Here is a 12,232-nt window from a genome sequence, read left to right as displayed (position 1 = left end):
CTTTCTTTCTTTCTTTCTTTCTTTCTTTCTTTCTTTCTTTCTTTCTTCTTTCTTTCTTTTCTTTCTTTCTTCTTTCTTTTTCCTTTCTTTCTATTATGCTATGTTAGTCACCATACAGTACCTCATTACTTTTCGATGTAGTGTTCCATGATTCATTGTTTGCATATAATACCCAGTGCTCCACGCACTAACAGTTCTGTAAGTCTGCAACATGGACTGACCATTCTCCCTTTCTGTTTTGTCCTCATGTGGGACTAGTCTTCCGAGTGAAAAGTGAGCTTATATTGAAGCAGCATGAAGTGATTTCTCTGCCATGAAAGTATATATAAACCAGTAAGCTGCAATTTGTATTTTTAGTGTAAATTTAAAATGGTTGAATATATTGCTTATGAAATTCTCTCGGGGCTGAGACTTGGGATATTAAGTTTTAGTTCAGAGTTACTTTTTACAGCCTCCTCCTAAATGTAACAGTCTACAGTATAATGCAAATGCTGATGGATTCTTACACACTCGCTTCCCTCTGGTACCAAGACCTAATATGGGGCATCATATTAGGGCTAAGTATTCACTGAACAAAAACAATTGAAAAAGACCACTTGCCACTAATGAGAGGCAAAAGTACAAGACAGATCTGTAACACGTCCATCAGTCACCTCGGACAAAGTGAAATCACACTTAAATGGACGATATAGCCAGGAAGAAAAGAAGTATTTTTAATATGACTTGGATGAAAACCCTCCTAACTCCTACTCAGTTCTCTGATGAGGTTATAAGAAAGGACACCCACTGAATGGCCCCTCTGAAAGGCTATTAAACAGAACAGAGGAATAAAGAGACTAACAGATCTCCCAGACTAAACTAACTACTGTTTTTCCATTATTTTTGACCTCTATAATCCAAGTCAATCTTGAACAATTACAAGTTAATGCCTATTTATTTGGTGGCAAAGTCCAAACTCTTGAGCCTGGCATTCAAGGCCATCCACAATATGGAACCTGGATATTTCTACAACATGTTCAATTCCACAAATAGTTACTAGGTACAAATATATGTGAGAAGGGGGGGAAATTGGAGGGGAGACGAACCATGAGAGACAATGGACTCTGAAAAACAAACTGAGAGTTCTAGAGGGGAGGGGGGTGGGAGGATGGGTTAGCCTGGTGATGGGTATTAAAGAGGGCACGTTCTGCATGGAGCACTGGGTGTTATATGCAAACAATGAATCATGGAACACTACATCAAAAACTAATGATGTAACGTATGGTGATTAACATAACATAATAATAAAATATATATATATATGTGTATGTATGTATATATATATATATATATATATAACAAGGCTTTTACTGGGCTTGGTGGGGAACACAAGGGTCAGAAAGGTGATTCTTCCCTTCTGGAACTTCCTTATAAATGTCTGTGTGCTTTACCATTCCTGCGTCTGCTTGGATTATTCCCTAAACTAAAAGTTCTTCCCCTTCTCTCTGCTCATCCAAACCTAAGCTTATCTCCAGCTATATTTCTATCAGGCCTGCCAGTCATTGCTATCCAAAAGCACTGTCACTTCCTCTTATGAACAGCACTCTTTTTCTGGTTCTCTAATGACGGACTGCACACGTAACCCTTTAGGTTGCTTTGCTTTCAATGTGTTGCTATTATAATCCCAACCACATTACTAGCTCTTGGAGAATATAGTGCAGTCCATCTTTAAAAAAATCCTTCCCGCCATTCCCATATGTGCTGTGCACATAAGAGATAATCAGTACATTGTAACATGAACATGGGAGTAAAACTGAAGATTGGGGGCCCCTGAAGTACAGACAGATCCTGACTGGAAAGGTTTGGATATCGGCACCAGCAATTCAGTCTACGGGGAACCACCGCTATAGAGTATGAAATGGCCTGTAGTGGGCATAAGCAAACGGTCACAGGCAAGCAGAGTGAAATGAGACCACGAATATAAAAGGAGACAGGCAAAAATAAAAATATGTTAGTTAAAAAAAAGATAAGAAGTTGGTAACAAAAAATGAGAAAGAGCTAGATGGTTATCAACTTTTTGAAATAAGTTAGAAAGACAGTTATCAGAACTTGAAAAAGAGGAAAGGACCAATTAGGGGGGAAGAAAAAAAAAGGTTGGTCTCAAATCCAATCCTGACCTTAAGCAGAAAGAATTTAAAAAGCACTCCCAATTGGCCTGATGCTCTTTAAATCCCACCAGCCTAAGGTTGGGTTGAATTCACTGGCCTGCAGACAGCAAGTCAAATGGCTCTTGCTACCAAGAGAGGATATAACCAGACGGGGTCCATACCCCAAGAGCTACATAGTCGGCCCGAACATGGCAGATAGAGCTCTACCAGCCAGGCTTTACTCTGATGTGTTGGAATATGTGAAGCAGACCTACATTGTACCGAGCAAGCACAGACTGATTTTGTAGTCCCACTGGGACCATATGTGGGCTGCTCTTATCTCAGATCTAATTTTCATGGTAGATGTTGTTAATCTTTTGTGGCCCAGTTTCTCAGACAAGTTGGGGAAGTACTTCTGTGCTTCTGTGTAATTCAGTAATAGGATAGAGAAGCATTTTTTCCTTCGGGTAGATGATATTCAGTCAGAAAAGTAGATAGAGGTGTGTGTGTGTGTGTGTGTGTGTGTGTGTGTGTGTGTGTGTGTGTGGTGGTTATATGTATTGTCATTGACACTTCTTTAGAGAAGAAGCCAGCCCAATGAGAAACCAGCTCTTGGCCAGGGCTAGGTTCCTCAGTAAAGGGAGGCTAGCTCTTCGGGCTTTCTAGCTTAAGCAACTCTGAGAAGCAGGTTGAGCTCCCTTTATGAAGTATTAGGGGATGGAGTTATATAAGAATCTTGACATTTCACTCTCTTGCCCCATCAGGGCTATCCATCACTTGGAGAGTTCAATGGAAATTGTTTTCCACCAACATTAAAAGTTATTTGGGAGCTTTTAAGACACAGCAAATATATTTCTTTAAGAGAAGTTTATTTGCTTGTTTAAGAGAGCGGCACTTTATATATAGTGCTGATATAAACTGGTGCACAGGATCCTCTAAAACTGTTTATATCCACAGTAAAATACATTTTTGTGATACTCATACAACAGAGTTAGTCCGGAGCCAAGGGCTTTGTGAACTCGGCTTATCTCCCAGCCTGTGGCTGTTACTCAGTCCTCTCCAGGTCTTGGGCCTCACTGCTTACTAATCCTGGCTTCGGACCCCAGCCTGCTGGTTCCATAGAAACTGCTTTGCCGGTTCATTCCTCTAGGATTCCTGGAAACACTGTTTTAGGCAGGCATGGCAAGTCAACCCCATAAGCCACGGCACAGCTCTGGTTAGCGCTCTCTTCTGATTTACCTCAGCCTTTTCTTTTAATATGTACAATGTCCCATCTTTTATGCCTGACATATACTCTAGTACTTGGATTCCTTCTTGGGCAAAGACATCTCATTATAGAGATAGTATATTTCTATGATAATTTCATTTCTTTAAAAGATGATGTGGTCCTTAATTGATACTTGTTACATTCTAGTTGACTTAAAGGTGAATGATTTCAATTATATGGCAGTATAATAAGACAGTTAAAAAACTGTCAACTAGAAATCACCTGGACCAACTTCTTCAGCTACAGACGAGAAAATTCAGGAAAGAAAGTGACCCGCCCAGGGTGGCGCAACTAGAATTTAAATCCCCTAGTCCTTGAGCAAATACCTGAAGGGGTTTCATGTGGAGAAATACAAGTTTTATTTTTTATTTTTTGGAACCCAGAAGTCAGACTAGACCCAGTGAGTAGAAGTTACAAGGAAGCAGAGACAAATTCTGGCTACCAATAACAAAGAATTAATAATTAGAATCAGAATGAGCTTCTCAAGAAGTAGTCAGTTTTCTGTTAAGAGACTACGAGATGCATTTGAACAGAAGTGAGGTGACCACTTGTCAGGGATATAAGAAGGGATTTCTCGGCTGAAATTGTAAATCTGATGGTGTCTCTCCATTATTCCAATTCTGAGAATCTATGCGTTGCAGTGTGAAGCACTGTATCCCGTGGGCTTGGACTAATAATGACTTTCACATTCCAAAGTGTAAGCCGTTGTACCCTTAAACTCTGCACCAGATGACACTATGGCTTTCCCCCTGCTGCCTTGAATGAGCCCTGTATCTTCAAGTCAATCCTCCCTTCCCACCAGCAATAAGATCCGGGGAGGGGAAAGGGAATGAAAGAAGCTTCACAGATTTCTCAGAGTGTGAATCCAAGGGTAAACAGAGTTTTTAAGAGAAAATAATATTAATGTTACTAATAATATTAATATTAAGTGGTACATTTTTTAAGGAGGAAAAAGGAAAAGTTGCAGTCTCTCTTATTTGTCTATAGCCAGAGAGCTTAAATTGACAATAGTAGAGCCAACTTGAGGTATAAAATGTAGAAGCAATCAGAAGCTCACCAAAAAATAAAGCTTTCAGGAGGATGAAGACCATGTTGGCTGGGACCCAATACACAATTCAGTACAAGTCTATAAAACTCTTCTAAGCAAATCTGGGGATCTGAGAGCAATAGTTCGAAAAGGGACTGTTCTTGGTGCACGTATCCATTTCCACTCAAATCAATGCAAGTTTTTAATACATGGAGGACAGACGGCACATCACCATGGTTTCAGCCCAGGGTCCAGAAGTCTGGCCAATGATAATTACCTTCAGAGCTCATCCCTTTCGGAGCTCATATCCCACTATGCCCCACATCAAAATGAGGTGCAGCCTCCCTCTGAGGCTGGGACACAATAATTGAATTTGGGAATTAGAAGAGGTGTTAGAAAAATGGTTTCTTACCCCAGATATTCTGCAAAATGGAAAAAAAAAAAAAAAAGAAAATATCTCTTTAGAGATGCCAGGTGTGAAAGAGAGAAGAAACAGGATAGAAAGAATATGAAAAAGAAGGCAAGCCACAACTGTTATTGCTGGGAGAAGAGAAGGAGAGGACAGAGAGAAGAGGGGCCCATCCGCAAAAGGCAACTGGGAATTACTACCAGAGAGAGCTTCTCATTAATAAAAAGAAAAGTTCAGGAGACCTGAAAACTGGATGCAACAAGTGGCACAAATATCCTCTCAGAGCTATTGGTCTCCTCCTTCATTTTTCTGAGAAAAAAATAAGTGGAAACTATTGTGCCCAGATCACCTTTCCTATAAAAAAGGACAGGCGGTGTCCAATCTTAGATTTGGAAGGGGCCTTGGAGATAATGGAATCCAGAACCTCTCTTTTGAAAGATAAGGAGGCCTTAGTCACTCGTTTGCCATCCTCTAGTAAAAGAGCCTTAATCCAAACCTCCCAATAACTGGGGGAGCGCCCTTTCCACTCTAGTTTGCAACGTTGAAATCAGGAGAGTTGGGGGAAGCATCGCACGATTGCCGGAGAACGAGGAGAGGGGAAATGCCACGTGAAGAGTCCATCCAAAGTTGAACAGCTGTTCACCATTCTTAATACATGGTGACAGACTCCACTAATCCAGTCCTCTCTTCCTTCCATGTCCCACACAGGAGCTAACACGTTTTGGGTGCTCAGTGCACAGTAAGCCTTCAACTGCTTCAAAGCATAACAAGACCTTACACATGTTTCCTAGGCCCCCAGCACCAATGAATTTGTAGTTTTATAAATATCATGGTGAACAAGAAATGCTGTCTTGTCATATTCAAGCCAAATAACAGCTGGACTTTAAAAATAAAATTTTGAAGGCATTTGCCTTTTATATTTTTAATTTCTGTTTTCCTGGCTTATGGTTTTGTCATTTGATTTTGATGAGTGTTTAATACACATGCACAGCTGCCTCTTTGGGTGACCTTTCCCTTGCTGCCTCCATGCTCAGAGCTATGAAGCAGGCCCACAAGTTGCTTACTAAGTGATATTGGCATTTTCACGACGGGCAGATATTTTCCTGGGAAGCCCAGCTGGAACAGGCCCTCATCTCCTAAGCTGACGTACTTTGGTCTCTTCAGAAGCCTCACAGGAGGACGGGGTGCAAGTGGGAGGAAAGCATAGCCCTTTAAGATGGCTGTTCGGCATTATTCACAATAACCAAGACATGGAAACAACCTAAGTGTACGTTGATGGATGGATATATATATCACATTTTCTTCATCTCTCTCTATATATATCTACACACACACACACACACACACACACACACACACACACACACAACTCTTGAAGGAGTTTTTGTGGATGAATATCATTCATCCACAAACAAGAAGACAATCCTGCCATTCACAACAACATGGATGGACCCTGAAGACATTACACAAAGTGAAATAAGTCAGACCGAGAAAGACAAATAATACTGTATTGTCTCACTTATATGAGGAATCTAAAAAGGGAAAACTCAGAAACAGAGTAGAACGGTGGTTTCCAGGGATCGGGGGGAAGGGAGAAGGGAGAGACGTTGGTCAAAGAGTATAAATGTCCAGTTTTAAGATGGATAAGCTCTGGGGAGCTAATGTACAGCATGGTGACTATAATTAACAATACTGTGTTATATACTTGCAAGCTGCTAAGAAGGTAGATCTTAAATTTTCTCATAAAAAAAGAGGTGATTATATAAGGTGACAGATGTGTTAACTAACTTTATTGTGGTAATCATCTTCTAACATACAGGTGTACCAAACCATCACATAGTACATCCGAAATTTACAGAGTTATGTATCGATTCTATCTCAGTAAAGCTGAGGAAAACATTTTAATTGCTGTGCCAAGGCAGAGGAAACACGGAGATGATCATGTGTGGACTGAGGAGAGGTGACGTGCTGGGCGAGGGCTGCAGCACCCACCTGCCAACTGAGCTGACCTAAGTAGCTTTCACTCTGAATCTCTGTGCGGCATAACCAAGTCTTGATCTTTTTAGCACTTTTCTCAGTGATAATTATGCCTGTCTGTCTGTAGATATTCCCCTTTTAATCTTCTGTCCTCCTTCACTAGACTTTAAACTCCAAGAGGTCAGGAACACATCGTTTTTCTTCCCTGGGTTTATCTAGTGTCTAGTTCTGGCACGCGGTAGACACTTAGGCAATGTTTTGTTTAGTTTTGTTTCGTTTAGACCATAAACTGACTGAAGGAGTTTGTAAGTTGTAGTTATTCTTTCACTGCAGTCCCTTCCTACTCTTCCTGTTCAGGGAAATGCGAAGGAGCAAGGAGAGAAAATATCACGTGTACCTGCTATCTGCTCGGACTTTAATAGGAACCGTAACCCCAGCAGGCTTTGCAATCATCTCTTACTTGAACCAACGCCAGGAAATATCCCGAAGTCAGCAGAAGGTTGCTGCCCATCCCAGCAGCCCTCACAAAGGCAGTGCGCTTCTGTCCATCTGAGAGCTAGTAACTTGACTCCATTCATGAACTCACAGTGCCCCAAAGCACAGGAGGTCTCAATGGCAACTCTGGGCAAGCTTCTGAAGGGAGGTTTTCACACGCTCCTTAAGCTCCTGGGCCACTACAGCCCTTCTACTGTTACGCTCATCAGGCATTGCTGCTCTGTGTGACAGAGTAACACGAGAGCTGGGGTATGGCATGACTCGCTATATTTAGGGGAGAGGAAATGGGCCATACTGAGGAAGGTCACGAGGACTTTGTTCAGAGAAGTGAAGGCACCACAGATTTATCCGTGTATACGGGGCGTGGTACAGCAGCGTGGGTTCCGGAGCTGGGCTGCCTGGGATCGACTCTCAGCTCTACCCTGACTCTCTGTGTGACCTGTGGCAAGTTACTTGATTCCTCTCACCTTTAATATTCTCATCTGTAAAGTGGAAAAGAAATAATAACACCTTCTTTACAGAGTTGTATAAGGTTTATGTGGGAAAATATGTGTAAAAAGCAGGTAAGTGCTTCAAAAATGTTTGCTAACGAACAAACAATGAGAACAAAAACCAAAGTAGCCAGGAAATTGGTCTGAATCCAGATGATCTGGGTATTGAATGGAATTTCCAAAAATATTTCTATACAATATGTTTCCCTGCAGTTAAGGTTTTCATTTTTTCTTTTCACAATGGTTAGTAACTCCGATCATGCTTTTTAATTTACCAAGCCCATACTATCATTAACTAAATCGTTAGCATTATTGAGAGGTAACTGACCATGTGTATATCCATTATACAGTTAAGAAGCCAAATGAAGAAGGAAGAATGACAAATTAAGAGAACTGCTGGAACAAGGGTAAGGTGATGGAACTCTGTACCTCCTAGTCTCTGGAAAAATGAACAGACTGAATACTCCAAAGTGACGAAAAATATTATTTCACTGTGTACGGTCAAAGACTTAGGTACTCTGTGGTACGACTTTGCAACAAAATTGAGATGCACAAACAATGAATCATGGAACACTATATCTAAAACTAATGATGTAATGTATGGGGATTAACATAACAATAAAAAAAATTTAAAAAAAAAAAAAAATTGAGATGGGCCAGACCTGAATAACTGGTCCCCTAGACCAAGGAACCTCAATCCTCATGAAGAAAAACCTATACTTCTAAGTGCCTATAAAATATCAATGTCACTGTGCTCTTGGTACACGCTCTTCATGAAAGGCAGCGAGTGTATATCTGGTTTTGAGTCCTCTTTATCCCTCCCTTCCTCCTTCTTCTCTTTTTCTCTTCCTCTTCCCTGTCCTTCCCCCCCACCAAACCCCCAATCCCCACACACATACCAATCAGAATTTAATACCTTGTCCCCAAGACTATCATCACACATCAGTCTCTCCTACCGGTATTAAAAAAAAATCTGCCTTCTGGAAACTCTCTGAAGTGCTTCCTAATGTCTGATACTGTCCATTTTTTAGCGCTCATGCCAGGGATTTCTGAACTGCCAGGCTGGTCCCAAGCTCTCACCAGAAGCCAGGCCCAGTTCAGATGTGGCTATGAAATGTCTTCGTGCATTTTCAGGGGATTAGGGTCCTGGAAGAAATTCTGCCAGTAAAGGGGATAATAGTAAGATTCGTCTCCTCAAACTAAAGAACTTCAGCTGGGACCCAAGTTGGGTGAAGTATTGTGTTACTCTGAAGAGAACAAATTAATCTTCCCTGACTGGTGGGAGAGATTCTGCCAAAGGAACAGCTAACGGGAAAACCAGTCCCTACTCTGTGATGACACAGTAAATAACCAGGCAACATTACTACTGAAGTGCTGACCTAACTCATAAATTGTACCCAGCCTCTGGGGAGCAATTTCTGCTGATTTGCTGCTTGTGCATTTAAAACAAACAAACAAAAAGGGAAGAGGAGCGGACAGGCATTGATAGTGCTGTGGGCAGACCCACCGAGAGCGAAGCTGGTCTTTCCATCCAGACTTTCAAAAGATTTTGGTAATGCTTGGTGCTCAAGCACAGGCGGGGCCTCGCCTGAGCAATTATTAATTTTATGTGAGATCTGCTGTAAACCATCATTGAGTTCCCAAAACGGTTTGACTGCACCTGGGACTTGCTTGATTTAGGGTTAAAAACAATCCTCCTTTGTATGTTAGTCTTTTTTTTTTTTTTTTTTAAGATTTTATTTATTTGACAGAGCACAAGCAGAGGGAGAGAGAAGGAGAAGCAGGCTCCCCGCTGAGCAAGGAGCCCGATGTGGGACTCGATCCCAGGACCCTGGCATCATGACCTGGGCCGAAGGCAGCCGCTTAACCGACTGAGCCACCCAGGAGTCCCTGTTAGTCCTTTTTTAACAACAATTCAGTGACATGGATGACACATAGGATTCTGTTACTCACTGGAATGCAGAGGGCCTTTTTATTTGAAAACTGGAAAGTGGCACCTTGAAGTCCTTGAATGGCTATGTGTTCAGTAATATAGGATCTAGCTACCTCTCAACGTCCTCAGCTATAATATATAATGGAGGCTAACATTTCTTCTGCTTTGCCAAAAAAATCCAGCCAGTACTCCCAGGAAAGCCCATAGAAGGTCCTAGAGCTAACTCAGTTGCACCGTCACAATCGTCCAGAGCAGCAGAAAAGAGCTACGGAAAAGCCACTCACCCTCTGCATCTTCTGGCCGCGTAAGATCGATGACACCTGGGCCCAGCTTTCCATCTTCACTTGACTTTCCTGTTAACTGGGGCCCCAAATTCTCAAAGCGTGTTCTTTCCTAGAGGAAAGAATAATCAGAGGCTTATTCTAGCTTCCAAAGCAGCCACTTTTTCCTTCCAGTTCCTATCTTGCTTTGTGGGCAAAACTTGGATTTACAAACATCGTTTCTGATCAACTAGGGGCTCAGAAAAGCTTTCAGGAAGGTTCCGCTAAAGCCTGACAGTGGAACCCCCAGTGCTGACCGCGTCTAAAGCAGAGTACCTGCAAGGGAAGGAAACCGGCGCCAGGAAGCCCACCGGGCGGCACTGAGCATCTTCTCTCACTGGGATTTGCTCCAGTAGTCTAAAAGGAATGCAAGTGAAAGGTTTGAGCCTGCAGTGCAAAACTTGAAAGAGCAATTCCCATTAAAATCTACTGCTAGTTAACAGGAGAGGAATTTTCTCAATTAGAGATCACAGTTCATATTGGTATTCCTGGGAAAGTACAAATCAGAATTTTAGGCAAGAGGACTTCAAAAACAAACGTTTCCAAGCAGGCAGACGAGATGATGGCGTTGATGCTCTTATTTTGCTTAGGAGTTTCCACCGTTAACTTCCCCGGGAAGTAAAAAGGAGATTACTCCTAGCCCAGCCGTTGAGTGAGGAAAGTGAAAATCTCCTACCACTATAGGAGGGAAACTCAAAGATGTTATACCTGTTAACCGGCTCGTCCAGGAGAAGGAGCCTGAAATATCACATTGAACTCTCCCTCTGCCGCTCTCTGGATCAGTAGCCAAGGGCTCACTGACCGTCACTAAGATGGTGTTCTTGTCTGCAAAAACACAGCGCGTGTCCCCTTCTCGCCTCCTCACTACTCTCCAGACTCAAACTTGGCTTTGTGTGGTGCTTATGAATGAATGAGACCTTGTTGTTCATTACTATGAAACAATATTAAATGTCATGTCAGCTTGAATTTACAGACATGAAATAGCAGCTTCCAGCTCCGGGAATGGTTTCTGCATGTTATACTTAATGCATTATGCAGCAGTAGAGTGCTGATTGCTGTTCAGTCTATTGTTCAATGACCTAGTTCTGTACTGAGCATGTTCGGCATTAGACGGAAACCCTCTGTGAGTGTTCTCTTCTGTAAGATGTTTAGAAACTTGGAAATATTCTTAAAGAGCAAACATACAATTACTTGATAGAGGCTGAGTCTCATTTGTACAGTCTCCCTACATTTGTGCTTTCTAATATGATTATTTTTGAATATCATTATATTTCTATAATTAATTCCCATCAGTCAAATTGTGCAGGAAGTCTTCCAGTTCCCCTTCATCGTGGAATATGTTGAAATCTGTGTTGGAAGAAAACACAGCATAAACCTTGCTTTAATCTAGCACCACGTCTATGAAAGATTTGCAGCAAAATCATAATCATGAATTTCCCCAACTGGGTAATACTAACTGGTTACAATGGTGGGCTATGGGCAAACCTCTGAAATACGACCCTTATAAAAACAGAGTGAAAATAAAAAGCAAATTAGGCATGGTTCCCCAATATCTTCTTATGTGAAAACACTGCTGCACAAGAACAAATTAACCCAGATGCAGGCCACGACAGAAAGCAACCATAAGCCATGTGGGAGTTTCACACATTGCCGGGGGGGGGGGGGGGGGGGGGGGGGAGGGAAGGACAGCTGCTTTTAATCAGCCAATTTCTATTTTGGAGTAGCACTTTTGGTTGTCACGATGTAAAGAAAAAGAATTAAAGTGAAGATGAGTAGTACCAGGGAAAGCAAAATATTCAACCTTTGTTTTATCACATTGTTTCGCATTTCAAATATTTGCATGTGAATGCTTTCCCTATGTTAAATGCAAAAGGAGTTTTGATGTGACACCTGCAATCTTCTTGGAAGAACAACCTTTAGCTGTATTTTCATGGGGGGAAAAACAACTTTCTCTGAAAATCAACAGACCGTGCTACCTATCAATATGCATATTTCAAGTATCTTTCTAGTCATTCATTCTCTTTGATTTTACCGGAAAATATTCTCAGTAAAAAAAAATAAAGTTCCTGAAAGAATATCAATATTTTGACAAGGAAGGAGAAGAGGGAAAATTACATGCCATGGTTTGTAAAATCCTAAGACAACAAAGCTTACATGATGATAATATCTTTTCTTTTATAAAAAATG

At 41.5% G+C, this 12,232-nt stretch overlaps 1 protein-coding gene across 10 annotated transcripts in view; it reads right to left on the bottom strand.

Moving 5' to 3' along the window:
- The window catches only part of SOX6 (SRY-box transcription factor 6), a 595,827-nt gene that overhangs the window by 35,876 nt on the left and 547,719 nt on the right, over window positions 1-12,232 (bottom strand). For 6 of the 10 annotated variants that reach the window (XM_032426940.1, XM_032426941.1, XM_032426939.1 and 3 more), the window contains one exon: window positions 10,010-10,118. In XM_032426940.1, coding sequence (XP_032282831.1) covers window positions 10,010-10,118 — 109 coding nt within the window. Of the gene's footprint in view, window positions 1-10,009; window positions 10,119-10,321; window positions 10,403-12,232 lie in introns of all 10 variants that reach the window. The other 4 variants (XM_032426931.1, XM_032426935.1, XM_032426932.1 and 1 more) reach the window with 1 other exon arrangement.

The sequence above is a fragment of the Phoca vitulina genome, unplaced genomic scaffold (genome assembly GCF_004348235.1).
Source record: "Phoca vitulina isolate PV1807 unplaced genomic scaffold, GSC_HSeal_1.0 scaffold36, whole genome shotgun sequence".
In the NCBI taxonomy this organism is placed as follows: Eukaryota; Metazoa; Chordata; class Mammalia; order Carnivora; family Phocidae; genus Phoca; species Phoca vitulina.
This window is presented reverse-complemented; position numbering and strand designations above follow the sequence as displayed.